At 41.1% G+C, this 25195-nt stretch overlaps 1 protein-coding gene across 3 annotated transcripts in view; it reads right to left on the reverse strand.

The window, feature by feature from the left end:
• The window catches only part of LOC140489201 (ubinuclein-2-like), a 76481-nt gene that overhangs the window by 27456 nt on the left and 23830 nt on the right, over positions 1-25195 (reverse strand). For all 3 annotated transcript variants that reach the window (XM_072588479.1, XM_072588480.1, XM_072588481.1), the window contains 6 exons: positions 23506-23576; positions 22945-23074; positions 16291-16409; positions 12972-13085; positions 5326-5469; positions 2265-2315 (listed from right to left, as the gene is read on the reverse strand). In XM_072588479.1, the coding sequence (XP_072444580.1) occupies positions 2265-2315; positions 5326-5469; positions 12972-13085; positions 16291-16409; positions 22945-23074; positions 23506-23576 (629 nt within the window). The remainder of the gene's footprint in view (positions 1-2264; positions 2316-5325; positions 5470-12971; positions 13086-16290; positions 16410-22944; positions 23075-23505; positions 23577-25195) is intronic.

Raw genomic sequence — 25195 nt, forward strand, 5'->3', positions numbered from 1 at the left:
CAGTGAGATAGTGGCAGTGGATCCTGATTGGCTGGTGCTGGTTTGCCACATCAGATGTGAGCTATTTTATCAGATGGAGGCCATTATGGATAGACAGGGAGGGCAGGATCACTCTATTGAAGAATGTTATTGAATCCGTTGGGATCTTATGGATAATCCATCGGCCCTTATGATCCATTTTCTTTCTGATACTAGCCCATACATCAGCCAAATTTATTATCTCTGTTTGCAAGAATGGAATTTGAATTTAGCATCTTTGATGAGGAAACCCAGTGCCAGGACCACTACACCATTATATCTGCTAATTCACTTTATTTAGTTAAAAATCACACACCAGGTTATAGTCCAACAGGTTTATTTGGAAGCACTAGCTTTCAGAGTGCTGCTCCTTCATCAGGTGGTTGTGGTTGATACTATAACCTAGTGTTGTGAGATTTTTAACTTTATAGACCCCAGTCCAACACCAGCACCTCCAAATCATTGCTTTATTTAGGTTTTGGGTATCCCAGTACTGAAACAACTCCCATCCTGCATCCCAAATCATTTCATGTTTGTTTACTGGTGCGCTCCATGAAATTAATTATTGGTCATTCAAATGGACAGAAAAAGGAATTTACAAGTACAAAAGGAACAGAGGAGCAGTAGACCATATGACCCATTGAGTGTGTTCTACCATTCAATATGACAACCTGATTCTGGCCTTCAACTCCACTTTCCTGTCCACTCCCAATTCCCTTGATTCGCAGAAAGACCAAAAATCTCTCCACCCTAGCCTTAAATGTGTTCACTGATGGAGACTCTACAATTGTCTGGGGCAGAGAATTTCAAAGATTTGCAACTTTTTGAGTGAAGTTACGTGTCAACTCAGTAAAAATATAACTTTTCATAAGGTCTTGCAGCTGGAGTGAGTGCTGGAAATGTACATTTGATCAGTGACAGCATATTGTTAGTACGAGTGGTTTGGCATTGACTGCTAGCAGGTTATCAGCACAGTACTGATTGATTCTGTTTATGACTGTGTGACAGCACTGGAGTAATTTTTTATTCTCATTGAACCACACTCCCCCGAAATCGTGAAAAGCAAGTTTTAGTGTAATGTGTATGGACTTGCAATTATATTGCCCCTGTAAGTTTCCTAACTAAAGATGCTATAGAAATGTGTGACAGTAATATATGTTTTATATAATTGCATACGATGCACTTACTTCTGATCAAACTCAATTTTTGATGACTATTCAATTTTACTTTTTAACTTTAAATTGCTTGTGTAAAGAAAAGAAAATTGCATAAAATGGTGTGTTTGCAGGTTATGACCACTGGATACTCCTGCATAATTGGCCAGTAGGTGTTATATTACTTTCCAGGCCACTTGAAGCCTCTTTGTTGTCTCTCAAAGCAACTGCGGTAATTTTAAGGACAGCATTTAATGGTGTCGGCAGAAATTCCTCTTGTTGATTAGCACACTACAATAATTTTACAGGATTATTCCAAGGAGCTTTCCAACATATTCAATCATTTTCATTTAAAAAAAGCAGTAACGATTTCATGTCCTTGAACAGTCTGTTTGGTAAATATATATACCACCAGTATGATTGTTGAGTGGGTAGTTTCAGAGAAAAACTTTGGAGAGAACGCATATGCACAATCTCCACAAGGAACTTCAATAATGTGCAGAGATGCATGAATTTGAGATTGTTTGCCACACAGCAAAGAACATTGAGGAGAAATTTAACACAGGTGTCCAAAATTAATCAGAATTCTTTACAAAGTAAATAAGACAAAGCCACTTCCAAAATTAAGAATGATCTTTAATTAATTCGCAAAACTGTTTCAAACAATTTGCAAAAAAGCCAGAGGTGAAATGGGAAATTTGTTCACTCATGCCAACCAGTGTTACTGACTGAATTTGAACCCTGATCTGTGGCAGTCTCCCATGTTCACAATTCACTAAAAGCTTGTTTTTACTGCCCAATTATCTTGCATTCAGCAGATAACTCCCAGTCGCTGTTCATCCTTTCAAATGAATTGACATCTTATTTCTTTATGGACTTTTTATTTCCTCAGATTTTTGCCACCTGAAGCTATTAAACCTGTTTCTACTGGCATTCTTTGCTCCTTCTCCCAGACACCCATTTTTTGTCATGTATCCACCTAGACAGTGGGAATAATAAGCTCTGCAGAACTCATTTCAAGAAGGAATTTGTGCCTGCAGAGGGAAGAATAGGAAATAGAAGAAAATAAAAACTGGCTATGGTTTTACTCACGGAGTGGCAGTCAGGTGATTGTGCACTCTCTTGCTCTCTTTAAGCAGCATCCTGAAACAGAAAAACAAACAGTGGTATTATGGTCCTAGATTCAGGATCATCAGTGATTTTTAGGAGATGGATGGTCTGTGGCTTTTGCCCGAAACGTCGATTTTGCTGCTCGTTGGATGCTGCCTGAACTGCTGTGCTCTTCCAGCACCACTAATCCAGTATGTGCTATATTTCTGCTGATTGGAATGTGGGATGTCAACAGAATCCCAAGGTTTCAGTGACAGCTGCAGAGTAAAACTTCTCAGTCACTGCATTAACAACAGGATTTTAATCCTTATCTAAGAATGACATCCATTTACTGGGTAATGGCATCAACCTTTATTCATACTAGTTATCTCTGTGCCTCTCAACCTGGCTTTGCTGTCAGCTTCCACCCTTTCAGGGCTGTCAAAGGTGTTTTATGTTTTCTCCCCAGGGTTGGGATGCCTGTGCAGCAGCGTTCAAAGACCCACTGATTATTGTGCCACAATTTTCCTTACATCCCATTTTTGTACATTGGGAACCTTGAAGACTGAAATCACCCTGTCGAGAAGATATGTGCAATTCGGCTTTGAGCAGAGCTTTTAAAAACACACGCCTGTATAAGAAAAAAAGTCTTTAAATCACCAAGGCAATAAGTCATAGAGTAATACAGCATGGAAACAGATCCTTTGGCCCAAATTAACCATAGTGCCCATTCAGCTAAACCTTTCCCATATAAGATTTTTAAAATGTTGCTATTGTACCTGCCTCAACTACTTTCTCTGGCAGGTCATTCCATATATGCACCGCTCTCTGCATGAAGTTGGCCCTCAGGTCCTTTATTTTTCCCCTCACCCTAAAACCTCGTTTTCAATTCACCATCCTTGGGAACAAGAGTATCTGTATTCATCCTATCTATGCCACTCATGATGTTATACACCTCAATAAAGTCACCCCTCATTCTCCTATGTCCCAAGGAATAAAGTCCTATCCTGGTCAACCTCATCCTACAACTGGGGTCTACTTGTCCTGATTGTAAATCTTCTTTGCACTGTTTCCAGTTTAACTATGTCTTTCCTATAACAGGGTGACCAAAACTGTATACAATACTCCAAGTGTGGCCTCAACAACGACTTACACAACTGTAACATAACATCTAACTTCTATACTCAGTGCCTTGACCGATGAAGGCCAGCATGCTAAATGCCTTCTTCACCACCCTGTTTACCTGTGACACTGCTTTCAAAGAACGATATACTTGTACTCCTAGGTCCCTTCGTCCCACAACACTCCTCACGACCTTACCATTCATTGAATAAGTCCTATCTTGGTTTGACTTTCCAAAGCGCAACTCCTCACACTTATCTGTATTGAACTGCATTTACCAATCCTCAGCCCACTTCCCCATCTGATCAAGGCCCCTCTGTAATTTTTGATAACCGTCCTCGCAGTGACAGGAGTAAGGTTAACTACTGGTGGAGGGACACTACTCAGCAAACTGACAAATTGATTTAAAATACCTGTCAAACGGACAACAGGGAGACACATCTTTGTTATTTAGTTATGATCATCTGGAACGTGCTGCCTGAAAGGGAGTGGAAGCAGACTCAACAGAAACTGTCCAAAGGGAACTTGATCAAAACATTTCCAGGGTTATGTGGAAAGGGAGGGGGATTGAGACTATTTATTCACTATTAGATGAGCTGGATGGCCTTCTTCTGAACTGTAAAGGTCTATGATTTATTTCAGATTTGTCAGGACCCAGTGTTTCAAGATCAAAAAGGTTAGACAGGAGGTCCCACAATGCCACTTTATCCAACTGCTCAAATTTCATGGCAGCAGTAAGTGTCAGAGTTGCCTCAAATGTTTCCATTTTTGCATCACTCACTCATATCTTTCCTCCCACCAACTCACTTGAATGTTCAATTAAGATGGGTAGGAGCTCAACTCTGGGGAAAGTTAACACACAAATCCAAAGCAACAATTCTTCAGCCACTTTAGAGGGTTTGGTAGAGAGATGGAGGGGGCAGTGTTGGTGCCTATTGTTTAAGCTGCTCTGTCAACACCCCAATGCCCCAACCACAGCCTTTTCAAATATCTTCTCAGACATGGCCTACCATTTTTGAAGGTTCTCAGTAAGTGATCGATCTGCTTTACTCCTACTCTAATGACGCACAGGGGGCAATGTATTGTGCTGCAGAAATTGCACGTCCAACAAAGACTTGATTCTATGCTGCAGATGCTTAATTTTAAAGAGTTACCCAACTCAAAGAAATTATCCTGGAGTTGTGAATTGTTGAGGCAGTGTGCTCACCAGTGTAAAACATGGTAAACTGTGTTCTGGGGAGACATTGAAGTGGTTAAGACAAGAACATTTATAAGCAGAGGCCATCTCAAGCTTCATTAAAGTGAACCAGAAGCCACATTTTAAAATAATTGATTTCTATAATGCTTTTCAAACTCCAGGAAGTTACAAAGCATTTTGCAGTCAATTAAGTGCTTCTTAAAGTACAGTCACAGTTGTAATGTAGGAAACGAGCAGTGAATTTGCATTTAGCTCCAGTGTTTGAAACAAGGCTACAGAATCTTTTACATCTACTGGGGCAGACAGGAACCTCAGTTTCACATTCCACTGCATCTCCAACACTGCAGCAGTGCCTTGGTACAACATTTCAGTATCAGTCATATGGAGCTCAAGCTTCTGAACATTTGAACCCACATCTCGAATACTCAGAAGCTAATATGCTACTCACTGACCCATGCTGACGGAGCTTGAGATGGGATCCGTGTACTCAATGCTAGCCAGTGCTCTTGCTGGAAAGGGGTTGTGACCAGCCCTCTGAATAACTACCCTGTCATTCCATAAAAGGCCATGATTGAACCGGGGGGGGGGGGGTGGCAGGGGCAGGAAGAATGATTGAATGCAATCAGGACGGAAGAAAATGCTCAATAAATGAAACTAATGCTCAAGGATCTGCTATTGTGTGCAAATCATTTGTTTCTCTTCAAAATTAGAGAGAGAGAGACTATAAACCGCAGCCCGTCTTACCGTGCCTGCATCCAGCCTTTAGGCCAAATAGGTTTCACCTCAGTCTCCAAAAAGGCTTTCAGATAATCCTCTGCTGACTGTGACTTGTTTTGTTCCAGTTCATAACATCCCAGTTTTATCTTCACCAGGTTACATAGCAGGTCCCTGATCACAGCAATGATAAACAGAGTGTTGTCAGAATTTGGACACTTTCTTGGTTATTGTTCACAATCTCCATTTTCTTTATACCAAATTTCTATTGTCCTCTCCTGAATGTGTTGCCCTTAGCTGTTGTATGGATCCAATGGATTGTCAAGCTTCCATTGTTGCCAAATGACAACTCACATGAGAACCCAGACAGCCAGTACCTAACTTGGCAGAATCAGATTTACTTCCAGTGTCTCTCCTGCTTTAAACGTTTCGCTATACCTGTAGATAGCCAGTCATAGTCAAACCTTGGTACGAATTATTAGAGTACAATCCTCAGCAGACTCTCCAGTGTTAAACACAACTGTAACAACTACAAAGGCAGACTGAACTTTCTAGATGGCAGAACAAGCAGGTAAAGTCGTTTGAAAGCAAGGCAGTCTTCCCTTTGTTAAGGGGGTTAAGTCTCAGCTGGAGAAGTGATTCAAACTGCAGGTATCATATTTTAGGAAGGAGATCAAGGCCTTGGAGAGGCACGAAGGTGTTTCTTCACTGGGATGAGTTTCAGTTTATGGAGAAACCAAAAGGTGGTGGAACTGGTCTCCTTCGCACAAAGGTGTATTTGGGAGAATTCAGCAGTGATCTTGATTTATGAGTGACTTTGATCAAGAATGAGCAAGTAGACCTTCCACTGGCAGGAGAATTCATAATAAGAGAACAGATTGAAAACAATAGGCATAAGCAGGATTTGGGGTGGATGAGGACAATTTTTATTTTAATGAGCTGCCTAAAACAGTGCATCCCAAACTTTTCCCCCAGTAACATTTTGAGATTTGAATATTGTGGGGACAACTGTGAGGGGTGGGATGGGTTCAAGGCGAGGGTGGGGGGGGATAAAACCCGTGAGAATTAGGGGTTTTGCCAGAGCTCTGCAGCAGCTAATAACCCTAGTTTGGAAAGCCCCAAACTAAAAGGATGGCGTAAGCAGATTCAAAGTTAAATTTGAGATAGAACTGATCATATATTTAAAAATAAACCAGCCGTTACAGGTACCATAGAATAGGCCAAAAGATCCATTTTTGTGTTGTATGGTTCTATGAATTTACCAAAGATTATACGCAACAAATTTATTTCTTTTATCACACACAACCAATAATTGTGGTCACCATTCAAGATACGGTCTCCCAGCTTAAAGCCCGTATTTCTTTGAAATCACTGACAGATATTGCAGCAACTCTATCATTTTACGCAGTTGTCCTACTAGACCACAGAGTTTAGGTACTGAGCTTTACAGATCAGAACAATTCATCAGACTGTCAGCTGATTTTAGGAAAACTCTTTATCCTGATTGCCTAATTTCTATCCAGAGGGTCCCTGCTGGTGGGTCGAAGAGCCTGTTCCTGTGCTATAACGTATTGTATGAAATCCTTTGCACCCTTTTGAAAGTCTTGACCTTCATTCCAAAGTGTCATGCTTACAGGAAGTTAACCTTGGAATTCATGAACAACTGGTCAGAGGGAAAACATATGAAGGAAATCACACTTTTCTGTGACTTCCCAAAACCAGTGAAACATTTTTGAAGTCTCAACATTGCTGTAATGCAGGAAATAAAACAGGGTGCAGCTTAGCCAGCATTTAGTTAATGACTATATCATTTGAACAATAATATTAGCTGAGATACACATACCAGCCAAGACACCAGGGAGAACTCTATGCACTTCTTTGAAAGGTGTCACGAGATCTCTGTGCCCATTTGAGGGGGCTGCTATGGCTTCAATTCATCTGAAGGATGGCAACTTGGACAGTACAGTACTCCTCTGTACAGCACTGGATTGTCAGCCTGGAATCTTTTTTGAGCAATTTACTGGAATGGGATTTGAACCCACAATCTTTTGACTCAAAGAGGGGTTTACCACTGAGCCAAAGCTGTGGAAGGAAACTACCCAGACTGATTTGGTAAAATGCATAGTATTCAGAACCTCAGAACATCAACAACTGCTGACCCCATCCTTGTTAACCAGGACAATGGACTTAGGCCAAAATGTTGGCAGCTGCTGTCAGGCCTATGCCTATCAGAAACTGAGATGCTCGGCTAGCTGAACTCAGTACTGGGAGAAACTTCATTACATCAGCGATTTACGGCTTTGAAATAAAAACAAAGCACAGGAGAAAATCTGCAGGTCTGGCAGCATCTGTGTACAGACAGAGCTCAGGCTTTGAGTACCATGATTTCTTCAGAAAAAGAGGTATCATGGGTTTTGAAACATTAACTGTTTCTCTCTCTACAGATGCTGCCAGACCTGTAGAGATTTTCCAGGATTTTCAGTTTTTATTTCAGAAATCCAGCATCTGCAGTATTTTGCTTCTGTTAAAATGGATTTAAACTCAGGTGTCAAAGATAAAAGACCAGGGTCCTAACACCCTACATGGTCATCTATATCTCCAATTATCCATTTCTATGACCGTGTGACCTCTATAAGCAGGAACTGATGGCTTTAAAAAGTTTCTTGTCTCACTACACTTATTCTGCACTGCTAAAATTCTGCCTCTTACTGAAAGAAGTCAAGCTGCAAACTAAAGCTATAAGATAACCCTGATTAAGAGGAAGCTCTTGGTATTCCTTCAGGCACTTTCCATCAATTGGCTGCCAGCTGCATTTTTTTTAAAAACAACAAAATGCAAAATGGTCACTTTCACAAGGGTTCTGCAACTCATCAGTTCCTCTCAGTTGGTTGAGCTGACAGCATTGCATTAATGGTGACAGAAGTGGAAATTGCTGAAAAAGTAATCAGTCAGTCTTTGCATAGACAATGGGAAAGACCAAGGAAGTGAGACTGATTCGGAATTTTATCAAAGAGTCAGCACTGCCACAATGCTCTAAATATCCTTTTTCTGTTGCAAACGTTCCTGATGCGTGGCCCTTTGCCACTGTTGTGCGCCAGTTTATGCATGCCGAGAAGAGATCTGCCAAGAGCAGCAGTGATGAACAGCTTATAGGTACTGGTGATTAATTGGGAATCTGTTATAAGATCCATGTGGAAGTGAGAGACAGGTGCTGCATACAAGAGTTTTAGTAAGTACAGCGACATAGACTCAAAGGAAAAAGAGAGAAGACTGAATATACATAATATGAACAACACAAACAGGAATAATGAAAACTGATTCGGGGTTCATGGAAAAGAAGATACAGTGAACTAAACAAACATAAAAACAGAAAAATCTATCGGCAGAAAATGAAGGGTACACACTCAAAAAAGAACATTAAGAAACCATTTAGCTCCTCAAGGCTATTCCAACAGTCAATCAATGTTATGATTAATCTTCAAGTCAATTTGTCTATCTGTAGTTCTAAAAGCCTTGATACCTTCTACCAACAAGAATGTACTAATTTTAGCCTTCAATATTTGAACTCCAATATTGAGTGCCTTTTTGGGACAGAATACTAGATTTGTGAGAAAAGTGTTTGCTGAATTCACTTCTAAATAGAAGAGTTATAATTTTAAATGGCATCCACTGTTCTCGACTTACTACTAGAGGGATTTGTATCTCTGTACTAACTATTCAAAATATTCCAGCATTTTAAACACCTTTATTTAATCACTGTCCAATGACAGGAACTTATCCATCAAAGTTTGTCATTTTTGGGGATTCTTGACCATTTCACCACAAAGAAAAGAACTGGAAAAGTCACCGAGCCAAAAAAATGCTAAAGTTGACATAAAATGCCAGTGATCTAAGTATGTGTGGTAGAATAGGTTACTGGACTTCTCCGGAGAGCAGAAATTCCATTCCCTTCAGCTTGAGAATTTGATACTCATTAAATGTGGAAATTTAAAAAAAACTAGGACAAGTAAAAGTAGCCATGGATCGTACCAAAACCCCATCAGGTTCATTCTTCTTGTGGGTAAGAAAATCTGCTGGCCTTATTCAGTGGCCCTTATGTGACTCCAGTCACACCAACATGGGTGACTCTTGATAACTGCCATAGAAAACCTCTCAATTGCATTAAAATGTTACAAAGGACTGCAGAAGTCTGAGAAGGCAACCCATCAGGGAAGAGCAATAAATCTCATCTCCTGCAAAGGTTACATTCAAGTATGTAGTGCTTTAAAGAAAACAAGCAAATTAGCGTTTCACTGCAATGCCAGTCCAGGGGAATGAAACAAATCCACTTTCTTTTGCCAAGTGGTGAACAGAAAACAGTTTGAAAGATAATAGTGTCAGATAAAGTGAGATGATTGGTAAGTTTCTCTCTGAAAGGAGTTCCTCAAACATTGCAGTTAGTAAAGATATGCAATACCAATCTATTCCAGTTTGTATGAGTTAACTGATTTTACCTTGAGTGGGTGTAACAACAAAAGACTTTGCCTGGTAAATCTGAGAAGTGGGAACAATCAACCAATAACTCTCTTTATCCAGTACCTCCGATAGGAGAAAGCAAGGTTCTTCTGTGATGTCTTCCTGGTCTGAACAGCTTAACATTTATTATCTAGCCACACAGGTGGGTATTATTCATTGAAAGGTAGGAGAGTGGTGTAGCTGTGAAATGAATGGTATCTTCGGAGACAAATTGAGAACATTTTAAAAAAGTAGATCTCACTGAGTCACAGAGTTGAACCCAAATTCTCAAATAAATGAAGGTATAAATGAGTGTTATTGGACCAGGGTGCGGGGATATTAAAAAAAACTTAACATTTATATAGCACCTTCCAAAACCTCAGGAAAACCAACTTGCCGACAGCCCATGTTTGTAACAATGCTAGTTAAGGGACAGGTTCTTGGGAAAACTCTCATTCTTTGTCAAATTACAACAAATGGGTGAACTACAGCACGTGTAATGCTTAATGGAAGGAAATGTGCAATTAAACAATTATAGTTCATAGAAGATAATGAGGAACTAACCTTAAGAAATCCTTTTTTTGTGAAACACCTAAACTTGTACAAATCAATCTAACTGGCCACTGACCTTTCAAAACCTACTCTTGCACTCAGCTATAAATCAGGACATGAAGAACTTTGACATTGTGAGTGGAGGTAGAGATAAAACTAAAGGAAGGTGAAGGAAAAACTAGACTCGTAGAACTTTTTAAAAAAGTCACAGACTAGGCTGGCATTAATTGCCCATTCCTGGTTCTCCCTTTTTGAATTGCTACAGCCCATGCAATGTAGGTAGATCTTCATCACTGTTTGAGCGGAAATTCCAGGATTTAGATTGAACAACACTGAAGGAATAGCAATATATTTCCAAGTCAGGATGGTGAGGGGCTTGGAATGGAACTTGCAGATGGTGGTGTTCTAGTGTATCTATTGCCCTTGCCCTTCTGGGTGCGGTGGTCGTGGGCCTAGAAGGTGCTAAGAAGTGGTGGTGAATTTCTGCAGTGCATCTTGCAGAAGGTACATACGTCTGCTACTGAACATTGGTGGTGCAGGGACTGAATGTTTAAGGATGTAGCACGATCAAGTAGGCTGCTTTGACTTGGATTGAGTGTTGTTGGAGCTGCACATATCCAGGCAAATAGAGTGTATTCCATCACAGTCCTGATGTTCCTTGTAAAGAATGAACAAACTTTAGAGAGTCAGGAGATGAGTTACTCATTGCAGTATTTCTAGCCTCTGAACTGCTGTTGTAGTCACTGTATTTGTATGGCTAGTTCAGTTTACTTTATGATCACTGGTAATCCCCAGGATGTTGACAGCAGAAAATTTAGTGATGGCGTAGCCACTGAATATCAAAGGTGGGGGCTACATTCTCTCTTACTGAAAATGACCATTCCTGGCAGTTAGGTGGTGTGAAATGTTACTTGTCACTTTTCAGCTTAATCCTGGATACTTTTCAGGTCTTGCTGCATTTAGACATGGACGACTGAACATCGTGCAATCATCACTGATTATTCTTACTTCTGACCTTATGACGGAGAGAAGGTCGCTGATGAAAGCAATTGAAGATGACTTTACAGAACAGGAGGCAACCAACTGGCCCATCAATCCTGTATATAAAATACAGGGCAGAAACTCAAAAGGGCAGAAAGCATTTGGGAAAGGCAAATAAACAACTTACTTAATATTACAAATATCCTGATTTTCTTTTTCATTCCCATGTAGTGCTGTGGTCTGTGTACTGTTCAATGACCTCAGTCACAGAGTCCAAGTAACCACTAGTCACTGTGAGCATACAATGGTGAGCACTGACAAGCTGCAGGTTGCATCACTAGCTCAATCCATTACTCAAAGAATTTTCACACAGACACAATTTGGGGAAATAGGAGTCAGGACTTTAGTATTTAGCTCCTGGGTTGTGACCAGATAAAACTCGCATCAATCAACTTCTCTGTGGTGGCTGTTGATCAGGAATTGAACTTAACGGACGCAGATTCCAAGTTAGAATATAGCATTCTCTACCCATGCTGCTGTGGATGTTTCGTCATCAAAATATTTAAGACAGGAATCAGTAGATATTTGGATAATAAGGGAATTAAGGACATGAGATAGGACAGCAAGGTGGAGTAAAGGATTAGATTGTCACCACCATCTTCTGCAAGGTTCCTGCAGTTAGGCAATAAATGCTGGCCAGTCAGTGACACCCACATCACACAAGCATACAAAAAGTGGAGTGGGGTAGATAGGTTGAACAAGTACATATGGTCTTGTTCTTTATGTTACGATGCTCTGAGAACAAACTCAAGGTGTTTACAACCAGTGACAAAGTTACTGCCATTACACAGCAGACTATTTGCATTCAGCAAGATCTCTCAACAGCAAATTAATGTATGGCCAATGAATCTGGTGGTATTGCTTTAAGAATAAATATTGTCAGAACAGGTAGAACTCTTGGTTCTTCTTCAAATAGTGTAGACGAATCATCCATGCCCATGCCTTGGTTCAACTTCTCGCATGAAAGATGGCACGGTGGCACAGTGGTTAGCACTGCTGCCTCACAGCGCTAGAGACCCGGGTTCAATTCCCGCCTTGGGCAACTGTCTGTGTGGAGTTTGCACATTTGCCCAGTGTCTGCGTGGGTTTCCTCCGGGTGCTCTGGTTTCCCCCCACAGTCCAAAGATGTGGAGGTCAGGTGAATTGGCCATGGTAAATTGCCTGTAGTGTTAGGTGAAAGGGTAAATGTAGGGGAATGGGTCTGGATGAGTTGCTCTTCGGCGGGTCGGTGTGGACTTGTTGGGCCGAAGGGCATGTTTCTGCACTGTAAGTAATCCAATCTAATCTTTATAACAACTTCAGCTAGTAACATGTACTCAAGTTACATAACTCAAACCCACAACTTCCTGACAAAGATTACAGGATATTGGCAATGAGGCAAGCTGTCAAATTAAAATCAAACTAATACAGAGAACGAGAAAGAAAGACAGAAATAATAAGAAATGTCAGACACAGAACTAGTGTGTTTAAAATTACTTTAGTTTGAAATTCCAAGAGTAGCAGATAACCAGATAGGACAGTTATTCTGCTAATATAAGGGTCAGTACGGAAGTCTCAAAATGAATGTCCTCAGCTTCTGAAATTCCTACCTGACATAATCATTCCAAAGAAATTTCTTCCGCGGTCCCATGACTCTTCGGCCTGGTTTATCATCGTCATCCTCTTCAGAACCATTTTTGTCTCGGTCCTCTTCAGATGCCATTCTGAAAAGATACCCAACAAATGAGTAAGGAGAGGTAGAGAGAACTGGCATCTTCCCTCCACATTCATCCACACCCCGTTGCTGCGCTTTTTGCCTTAGATCCACAAACAGCTGCTTTTGCTGCTTGTGTTCTAATGTCCATCTGCAGAGTCACTGCCCATGACCAATGTCTATACCCTCATGGGAAGAGGACAGAAATGCACTGGGTTTGTGCAGTCAGTATGTGCACACACGTGGCATACTGCAACTCAATCAAAATGAAAATTTAAATACTCAGGAGAGAACATATGCTTGTCTTACTCAACAGATCACCACAGCTCCAAGGTTATAAACTATTGACCACATGCTAACACTCTGCAACAGATCAGAAGAAAAGGATCTTTAAACATCCAGATACAAAAATAACAAAGTTAATTCATGGATATAAGAGTAGTGGAATGGTGGCCTTTCCCGAATGGGGAAGGAGTTGCGGTTCATTTGTATATATTCTTTGCCAACCTGGAGAACTGCATTCAGTTCTGTACACTGGACCTCAGGAAGGTTATGTTAACCTTGGGAGCAGCACAATTTCACCTGAAAATGTCTGGGCTTATAGGGTTACATTAACAAGAATGTATTAACTTTGCCTGTAGTCCATTGAGCTTAATAAATTGTGCAGTATGTGATTAACTGTTTTAAAATGATAAAATAAAACTAGCTTGTATTTCCAGCAGACGATCAAGGACTGATCTGAAGTTATTTTAAAATGAAAAACAATTTTAGTGGGTTCTGTCAGTGGAGGAATCCAGACCAAATGTGAACAGCTTCAAAATTAGACCTATTCAGGAGTGAAATCAGGAAACAGTTTAGTGCAGACGGGGTGTAGCCAAAAGATTGGAACTCCTCCTCTTCCAAAACGCAGTGGATTCTGGGGCCCAATGGAGCAAGGACAGATACATGGACTTGGGATTGAATAGCCTACCTCTCTTTGTGACAGAAAGAGATTGGAAAAAAGGTTCAACTTGAATTTCTATTAAGAATCATTATCCTGTATGATGTGGGGAGATGGTAGTGGAGTAGTAATGTCATTGTCCTAGCAATCCAGTTTCAAGGCTAATTCTGTGGGGACATGGGCTCAAATTGCACTCTGGCAGTTGGTGGTACTTAAATTCAATTATTCCATTTGGAATTGAAAGCTAGTCTCAGTAAAGGCAACCATGACAACTATCATTATAAATCCCATCTGGTTGACAAACAGCCTTTCAGGAAGGAAATCTGCAGTCAGACCCAGTCCAGTCGGATGTGTATCCAGACCCACAGTACATGGACCAATCTTAACTGCTGCTTGAACTGGCCAAGACAGTGATACCAAATCCCATAAAAGAACAAGGAAAGTAAAAGACACTTGGACATGCAGCATAATTTAATACTGGTTTACGTTTGTTAATGTTTGCTTTTCCAGGTTTGTACGACACAACTGCTTCCAGAGGCGATTGTGCTAACATCCTTGGTCCTGGTGCTAAAGGACCTCTTCCCGTATGTGGCAGTGTTTATCATCACCCTCAACCATACCCAAAGTGGAAAAAACACTGTGCAATGACTGCCTCTTCTCACATTAAGTTTGATGCCACAATTCGTTAATCTGTGCACATTTACAACTTGTTCACTCCTTCCATGCGTCACTTCATTTCCACTATATAGTGTTAATGAAGAGGCATTAGCCCCAGGGTTTCTTTTATCTTAATTCATGGGATGTTGGATACACCGATTGGGCCAGCTTTTATTGCCTATCCCTAACTGCCCTTTCGAAGGGATGGTGAGATGCCTTCTTGAATGACTGCAGTCCATTTGGTGTAAAGACACCCACAATGTCATTAGGGTTAGAGTTCCAGAAGTTTGAGCCTGTACCACAGAAGAAATGGTGATATAATTCCAGCCAGGATGGTGAGTGGTTTAACAGGAACTTGCAGTTGGTGGTGTTATTATATAACTGCTGCTCTTGTCTTCTAGATAGTAGTGGTCATGGATTGGGGAGATGCTATCTAAGAAGCCTTGATGAAATTCCATTATCCTACATTTAGGATTGTCAGATCAATAATAATATGTCATCTGATAATTTCACAGATCTTAGCTGAGTTATCACTGACAATAATCATTCCCACTTCAACAACATTTTTTGTCTTCATCATTGCTTCAGTCCAACTGCATTTGAAACCATCACTCCTCCTCTTGTTAATTCTGGACTTGGCTATTTCAATGCTACTCTGGCTAACCTCCCACCTGTCCCCAACCCATAGTCTTGAGCTCATCCAAAATCTACCTTGCACCAAGTCCTGCTTATCCGTCACCACTCTGTTTGCTGATCTACATTGAGATCTAGCCTAGCAAGGTCACAGTTTAAAATTCATGTTCAAGTTCAATGTCCTCACTCCTCCTCATCTTTGCAATCTTCTCCAGTCTCGCAATCTCTTTCTCTAAAATTTTGTCAGAGACAAAAAAACTGCAGATGCTAGAATCCAAAGTAGACAGGCACGAGGCTGGAAGAACATAGCAAGCCAGGCAGCATCAGGAGGGACAGAAGTCGATGTTTCTGGTGTTGTCATGTGTAGCTCCAATATTGATAATCCACCACTGATCACTTTGCCTTCTGCTGCTTGGGCTCTAAATAGTTGAATTCACTCCCTGAACCCTTTCACGTGTTTGATCACTTATTCCAATGTTCCCTTATGTGCTTTGGTGCCAAATCATGTCCAATAATAATACCGTGAAATGATTTGGAACTTTTTACAACATAATAAAAGCACACGATAAACCAAAGATGTTGATGATGTTAACCGAATTAGAGATCTTTCAATCCGGATGACTTAGTGCTAATCAGATGTGGTTTTCTCTAGACAGTTCTGCTATTGTCTGCTCTGCTCTGAGGGTGTAGGATTGAGCTTGAAAGACTCTATTCATAATCTTCCCTATGGTTTACCTTTGTCTACCCTTATAGTCGTATCAAAGAATCACAGATCTGAACTTGCGCTTTAACATTCTGGATGAGGGGGTTGGAACTACAGGTACAATATTAATTTTAAATAAATGTAGAAAGTACAGTGAAAAATAGCTCAGGATAAAGCAATGAACTCTAGCAACCTTTTAGAGAGCACAACATTTACCATGACTTTTCTGGTCTAGCATTCGGCAAAAAAAAACTGGAAAAGAGGGCTGAGAGGTAAACATACTTGGCAAACCGGGCTTGTGTATGTGCTTGGAGTTCTTCCTGATATTTTACCAGTTGAGCTGGCATTACACTTGCCACTGCTTCCTTCAGCTTCTGTGTCGGATCCCGTAACCGCTCATCCTGGGAAGGAAGCACAGGTGTTAAGAAAATAATCTGCATTTCTATGGTGCCTATCCTAAATTCAGGCTGTCCCAAAGCACTTCACAGTTAATTAAGAAATTTAGAAGTGCAGTTGCCGTTGTAATGCAGCAAGTGTGGCAGCCAATACATTCACTACAACAATATGGAAACAAAGAATTGCAGATGCTGAAGATCTGAAATATAAACAGAAATTGCTGGCAAAACTCAGCAGATTTAGCAGCATCTATGGGAAGAAAGCAAAGTTAACGTTTTGAGTCCTGTGACTCTTCATCAGAACACGTGCTCCAAACTCCCTTTGACAGCAAAGCAAAATAATGAGCCGTTCTAGTACATTAGTTGAAAAATAAACATTGACTAGGTCGCTGGAAAGAACTCCTTGTTCTTTACTGATTAAGGTCAGAAGTCACATGATACCAGGTTATAGTCAAAGAGGTTTATTTGAAATCACGAGTTTTCAAAGCCCTGCTCCTTCATCAGGTGAAGTGAAGGGGCAGTGCTTGGAAAGCTTGTGATTTCAAATAAATCTACTGGACTATAACCTGGTGTCGTGTGACTTCTGACCTTCTCCACCCTAGTCCAACAACAGTACTTCCACATCATGGGCAAAAAAAAAAGTACAAAATAATACATGGCTTGGAAAAGGTGGATGCTAGGAAATTGTTTCCGTTAGACGAGGAGACTAGGACCCGTGGACACAGCCTTAGAATTAGAGGGGGTCATTTCAGAACAGAAATGCGGAGACATTTCTTCAGCCAGAGAGTGGTGGGCCTGTGGAATTCATTGCCACGGAGTGCAGTGGAAGCCGGGACGCTAAATGTCTTCAAGGCCGAGATTGATAGATTCTTGTTGTCTAGAGGAATTAAGGGCTACGGGGAGAACGCTGGTAAGTGGAGCTGAAATGCGCATCAGCCATGATTGAATGGCGGAGTGGACTGGATGGGCCAAATGGCCTTGCTTCCACTCCTATGTCTTATGGTCTTATGGCATGGTGGCTCAGTGGTTAGAACTGCTGCTTCACAGCGTAAGGGACCTGGGTTTCATCCAGGTGCTCCGGTTTCTTCCCACAATCCAAAGATGTACAGCTTAGGTAAACTGGCCATGTTAAATTGCCCAGTGTTGAGGGATGTGTAGGTTAGGTGCATTAGTCAGGGGAAGTGTAGAATAATAGGGGTAGGGGAATGGGTCTGGGTGGGATACTCTTCGGAGGGTCGGTGTGGACTTGTTGGGCCAAATGACCTGCTTCCATACTGTTGGGATTCTATGATTCACCTTTACTGATTGAGACTGTGGGATCTACCACTTAACCTGACAGGACGGATGAAGGAGAAAGTGAGGACTGCAGATGCTGGAGATCAGAGTTGAGAGTTTGGTGCTGGAAAAGCACAGCAAGTCAGGCAGCATCCGAGGAGTAGGAAAATCAACATTTCGGGCATAAGCTCTTCATCAGTTTCTTCGCTTATTCTAAACACAACATCTCTAACAGTGCAACAGGTACTGCGCTACAGTTTCAGCCTGTATTATTATACGTGCAGGTCCCTCGCGTACGGTTTAGATTTACAACCTTCCGATGAAAATACTACACACTGTGTCATAGAACCAGGAGCAGGAATAGGCAATTCAGCTGGTCAAGCCTGCTTCACCATTTAATATGTTTATGGCTGACTTTATTTTGGTCTCATTTGCACTTTCCTGCCAGCTCCCATGACTAATTTACTTATGAAAACTCTGTCTATCTCCTCCTTAAGTTTATTCAGTGCTCTGGCTGCACTCTGGGTAGTGAATCCCACAGATTAATGAACCTTTCAGAGAAATAATTCCTCATCATTTTTAAAAAATCTGCATCTTGTTCTACACGCCCAACAAGGGGAAACATCCATCCTGTGTCAACTTTGTCAATTCCCTTTAATCTTGTCAATATACCTCAAACAGATTACACCTCATCCTTCTGAACTCCGGATAGAATATTCCTAAACTGCTCAATATCTCCTCATAAGGCAAGCCTTTCTCTGGAATTAATCTAGTAAACCTTCCCTGACTAGCCTCCAATGCAATTACATTCTTCCTCAAATAAAGGGTTCAAAACTATATGTAGCCCTCCAGATGTGGAATCACCAATATCGTGTACAGTTGCAACAACAGTGCCTCATTATATACTGCAATCTTTAGCAACAAATACCAAAATTTAATTTGTCCTCATTTAATTACCTGCTCTACCTGCATACTAGTTTTCTTCAATTCATGTACGACGACACTCAGATCCCTCTGCACTGAAGCATTTTGAAATTTCTCTCCATTCAGATAGTAAGTTGCCTTTGTACTCTTCCAACAAAAATGGATAACCTCACGTTTATCCACATTCAGTTCTAACAGCCAAATTTCAACCCATTTACCTAATCTGTTCATCCATATGTAAATTTATTATTCCTTCATTGCAAATTATTTCCCCACCGATATTAGTGTCATCCACAAAGTTAGCTGTATCACATTCCAACCGGACATCCAAGTTGTAGTCGCGTCCTTCTGGTGTTCCACATGGAGACCACATGTAGGCATCAGATTTAACAAGATTAAAATAAGCAAACCAATGTACTCAGACGTAGTTAATTCCCACTTAAAAATCATAGGCATTGTATTTAGCTAGCACTCTCATTCCACTTACATTAAAAAAAACACAAGGCAATTTTCAAAGTGGACAATTTGAGTGTTATTTGGAACAACAGCACCGTCCAAGGTAGTTGGAGATTCAAACTTGAAGCCATACAGTACACTTAAATAATTAGAGTGAGGGGTTTATGTAGAAAAAATCCACTATAATCTTAGCACAATTTTATAGTGAGTAAAGGTAAATAATAACAATATTGAGAGGAACTAAGGTTCTGTAGATAGGAGATGTGTTTTAATTGCTTGTTGATAATGCTTGAAACACTGAAACAATGGTCAATGAACCATTAGTGGTTTGCAAATTTTGGCTATGTGGCCCATTAAGTCATGAGTGAAACATTTTTTCCACTGCTTGGTTCCTGTGTATGAATTTCACAGAAGTAATGATCAGGAAAGGGCTGTCCTTAATATAAATCCCTCACTGATGGAAGAATTCTATACTCAACTATTCACAACTTATACTAAGGAAGAGATACAAGAGGTATGTTTTGTGCTTTTATGTTGCTATGCTTTCCACGTGACTGATGGAGCTCAATATTAAGCAACTAACTGACACATGGAGATATAAAGTGCCCCTCCCCTCCCCGGTAAAACTGCAACATAGCATAAATAACAGTCATACTCTGAGTTTTGAGAAGATTTGTAGCTCAGGTTGAGGTTCTGCATAGGTTTGCTTGCTGAGCTGGAAGGTTCATTTCCAGACTTTTCACCACCCTACTGGGGAACATCTTCAGTGGGCCTCCAAGCTAAGCACTGTACGTGATTCCTGCTTTCTATTTATACGTTTGGGTTGGAGATGTCAGGGGGTGTCAGGTGCTATGCTTCTAGGAATTCTTGTGCGTGTCTTTGTTTGGCTTGTCCTAGGATGGATGTGTTGTCCCAGCCAAAGTGGTGTCCTTCCTCTGTGGAACAACACATCCATCTAGGACAAGCCAAACAGAGACACGCACAAGAATTCCTAGAAGCATGGCATTCCAACCGGAACTCTATCAACAAACATATCAAGTTAGACCCCATCTACCACCCCCTCAGAAAAAGAACAGGAAATGGCATCACCACAGGAAATGACATCATCAACCCAAAGAAACCCAAACATATAAATAGAAAGCAGGAATCACGTACAGAGCTTCGCCTGGAGGCCCACTGAAGATGTTACCTAGTAGGGTGACGAAACGACTGGAAATGAACCTTCCAGCTCAGCGAGTAAACCTATATCCAGTCATAATCAGTAATTCACCCCTTCCCCAGAATGTTGGAAACAGGTACTATTTACCTGCCTGAAGTATTTGGGTCTCTTACAGTCACCCAAGCACAATGCAACACTGTCCATGCTCTCAATAGCAATCGTAACATTGTCATCAAACCAGCAAAGGAGGAGCTACCATCATACAGAACAGAACGTACTACTGCAAAGAGGCGTACTGACAACTGAACTGAACATTACAGACAACTACCTGCCAATCCGACTAAATAACATACCTGTCAATTCAACAGACTGATCAAGACCTTTGATCCAAACATTCAGAGTATCCTATGCAGTCTCATCCCACATACTTCTCACATTGGAGACTTCTACTGCCTTCTAAAGTTACACAAAGCCAACACACTTGGACAACTAATTGTATCAGGCAACAGGATCCTATGAGAGCACTTCTCTGGCTATGTCGAAGGCATCTTAAAATCCATCGTACAAGGAACCCCTCAGTTTCTATTGTGACAGTACAAATTTCTTACAGAAACTCCAGTCAAACATTCCTCATCACAATGGCAGTCTACACCAGCATCCTCCATGACAATGGCATCACTGGAACAGCCTCAGTACTCAACACCAATAACTTCCAATATCCAGATGCCAGCCTACAACTCATCTGCTTCATCCTCGACCACAACAGTTCTTCATCCAGACACACCGAACAGCCATGGGGACTAAATATGCAACCCAATATGCCAAGATTTTTATGCTCAAGTTTGAGCAAGACTTCTTTGCTGCACAGGACCCCCCCAATCAACACTATATACCAATACATCGACAACGTTTTCTTCCTTTGGACTCATGTCAAAGAATCAATTAAACGACTAGATAGTGATATCAACAAGTTTCATCCCACCATCAGACCTACCACGGACTACTCTTCAGAATCAGTCTGATTCTTGGACACACGCATCTCCATAAAGGACAGACACCTCAGTACCTCACTCTACCGCAAGCTCACAGATAGCCTAACAATGCAGTACTTATCTAGCTTCCACCCTAAACATGTTAAAGAAGCAATTCCCTATGGGCTGTCCTGCAAATACCCAGGATCTGCTCAGATGAGGAGCACAACAGACACCTAAATATTTTGAAGGACGCCCTTACAAGAAAGGGATACGATGTTCATCTCATTGATCGCCAGTTCTGACATGGCACAGCAAAAAACTGCAATGACCACCTCAGAAGACAGACACAGGATACGCTAGAGTACCCTTCGTCGTCCAGTACTTCCCTGGAGCAGAGAAATTACGCCATGTTCTTCACAGACTTCAACATGTCATCGATGACAACGAGCATCTTGCCAAGATCATCCCTATGCCTCCACTTATTGCCTTCAAACAACTGCCAAACCTTAAACAGACCACTGTTCACAGTAAACTACCAGCCTCCAGGATAACATCGATCACAACACCACACAACCTTACCATGGTAACCTCTACAAGATACGTTAGATCATCAACATGGATACTAGCATCACATATGGGAACACCATCCACTATGCACACAGGAGATACTTCTGTGGCTCGGCCAACGTTGTCTATCTTATATGCTGCAGGCAACGTTCCCCCGAGGCGTGGTATACTGGTGAGAGTATGCAGATGCTACGATAATGGGTAAATGGACACTGCGCAACAATTGCCAGACAAGATTGCTCCCTCCCAGTCATGGAACACTTCAGTGGTCAAGGACATTAGGCCCCTGATGTTTGGGTAAGCACCCTCCAAGGTCGCCTTCGAGTTATACAACAACGGAGAATTGCCAAGCAGAAACTGACAGCCAAGTTTCGTATCCACGAAGACAGCCTCAATTGTGATGTTGAGGTCATATTGTGCCACATGTGACCAAACCACACTGTTCTGTATCTGTAAAATCTTCCTTACTGTCCTGGTTTGACACCATTATCATGATAATTTATGATCTCTCTATATTTATTAGTTTATACAGTTCTGGATTTCTTATCACTTTGGTTAGACCTTCAGCATGTGACTCGTATACCTATGATGTTATTCCAGTTGTTTGGTTTGTCTGCACCACTACCTCATTTTTATTTTTTTGTAATTATCTCTCTGCCTCAATTGGATTATAGGTCATCCCTTTGCTTGCATTTCAGCTGTTGACACTTTACTCACACCATCTGATACTCCCGATCACCTGCAGAGACTTATTATTTGGCCTGTCGACACTCCACTCACACCATCTGCCTATAAATTCTGTGCCTGTGTGCTTCTCTCTCACTCCATCTGAGAAAGGGGGCAACGCGCTGAAAGCTTAGGATTCAAATAAGCTTGTTGGACTAATAACCTAGTGTCACCTCACTTCTGACCTAGTCACCACTGTGGTTAACAATCAGGAGATTTTATGCACTTGCTGCATAGCAACTCAGGATAGTTACTTTATTACTACACTGCACTTGAAAGCTTAGAATTCTTCACCTTTGCAAAGATTACAAATCAAAGCTGGAATGTATGAATGATATTATCCTTGTCCCACTTATTTTCCTCTGGGTATTTTGTTGGGACATGGCTCTGTACTGTACAAAGTTGCATGTCTGGAAAGCAGGAAAACAAATTCCATACATTAGCTCTTGATTTTGTTTACCTGGTCATTGAGGTGCAATTTCTTCAGACGTTTCATCAGGGTGTCCTTGCTGCAGGGCAAGAAAGAGGCCAAATAGCTGTATACTGCCGAGCGCACTGTCACATTCAACTCCTGTAATTGTAGCTCAATGCTGTACACAGACAGACAAGAATAGGCAGATGCGATGACAACGGCAACAATATATCAATAATGAAGCAAATACTATAAAGCTCCACCCTATTACTTTCCTACCAAAACTGGAACATACAAAATATCTTGCAGTCTTGTCACAGGACATTAGTATGTTGCCATGCACTTCAGAAGTTTGTCATTTTGAGTATACACAGGGAATGGAATATCATTTAGGAACTTAATAAACCTAATTTTTGGCTTTCAGTTTATGATCCTTCACAATTTCACTAAAACAGCCTTTTCTATCATTCAATCACATAGTATTTGCTTGGGTCTTAACCACGGTTTTGGGGACTATATTCCAAAAGTTGATTCATTTTTTCTCAGACAGTTGCTTAAAGAAAGGTCTTATCCTTAATCACAGAAATGTGAGAAAAGCAGAATACTTACTCCAGTAGGATAGTGTTAATATCTGGTGTGAAGAATTTCTTCTTTCCTTCTCCTTCAGAGCCCTTCCCAGCCTGAATAAACACGGTAACAGTATTAAAGGTAAACCAAAGAACACAATCATTCCTGGGTGTGAGCCATTCAGTAAGAATCGGGCTTAGTGCTCATTGTACATGTTCAGTAAATAACTGTCGAACATATGTAGACTGACAAACCAGAGAGATGGGGTGTTACACTGAGTGATATATAACAAATCTCTTAGGTAATAAAATCATAAAATAACTTGAGCACAAGAAGCAGGTTCTTCAGCCAGCTGTGCCTACGCTGACCCACTGAAGAAATTCGCCTAGTGTCATTTGGATCTGGTAAGACAATGGCGACTTGACTTGACTCCCCTGATTGCTTTCCTACAGGCATGTTACATTTTTCCTTTTCAGATAATCCAACACTCTTTTCAATGCCTCAGTTAAACATGACTCCATTCTCAGGCAGCGTACTTCAGACCCTAACCCTACATACAAAACATGAGACAGTGAGAGGGAGAGACAAGAGAGAGAGGGAGAGACAAGAGAGAGAGAGAGAGAGAAAGAGAGACACAGAGAGAGAGAGACGGATAGACAGAGAGAGACACAGAGATAGAGAAACATAGAGAGAGATGAAGCAAAGAATGGGAGTGTACATGCAAGGGGCTACCGCGCTTTTCCCATTCCCAGTGCAAATACAAAACAACTCTTTCCCCTTACTTTTCATTGTTATCTACCACTTCCTCCCTGATCCCCAGAAGTTATCCCGGGATTAGATTCAAATGTGTTATACAGCATTTTTGTCAAATGTTTTTTGAAAGCCAAAATACACAACATTGACAACATAATCATTACTCAAATCAAACAGATTCTCAAAAGAAGCTCAATTAATCTGTTAGGTATTACCATACTTTAATCAACGGACTTTTCCTTGCAATATTCTGTTTTACTTTTACGCTTAAATTTGTTCCATCATTATAAATGTCTAACACCATTCCCATTATAGATGACAAGCACAGGGAACACAGTTTTAAAGGGTTTGGATGGGGAGGGCAGAGGGATGAGGAATGGGAGGAAGAATCCGCAGTGAACGGTAATGACCTTCAACGTTCTGTCTATGAGACAAACATGATCGATGGTTTCAAAAGAATAATGGATCGGCACTTTAAAGAATCAAACTTCTACGCCAAGAGGATTGAGTGAAGGAATTCATTAGTAAAGTTTGATCAAATGGGACTCAAGGTGAGCTTACCAGTTGGTAACAAAATTGGCTTGTCAGTAGGAGACAGAGAGTGGTGGTGGGAGAATTGTTTCTCGGACTGGAGGCCTGTGACCAGCGGGGTTCCACTGGAATTGGTGCTGGGTCCACTTTTGTTCGTCATTTATATAAATAATTTGGATGAGAATAAAGGAGGCATGGTTAGTAAGTGAGAGTAAGGTTGCAAAGAGATCTTGATCATTTGGGTCAATGGGCTGAGGAGTGGCAGATGGACTTCAATCTGGATAAATGAGAGGTATTGTGTTTTGGTAAAACACACAAGGGCAGGACATGTACAGTTAATGGTCGGGTCCTGGGTAGTCTTGTAGAACAGAGAGACCTATGGGATCAGGTACATAATTTTTTAGAATTTGCAACATAGGTGAGACAGAGTTGTTAAAAAGGTGTTAGA

The sequence above is a fragment of the Chiloscyllium punctatum genome, chromosome 18, assembly GCF_047496795.1.
Source record: "Chiloscyllium punctatum isolate Juve2018m chromosome 18, sChiPun1.3, whole genome shotgun sequence".
Classification (NCBI taxonomy): Eukaryota; Metazoa; Chordata; class Chondrichthyes; order Orectolobiformes; family Hemiscylliidae; genus Chiloscyllium; species Chiloscyllium punctatum.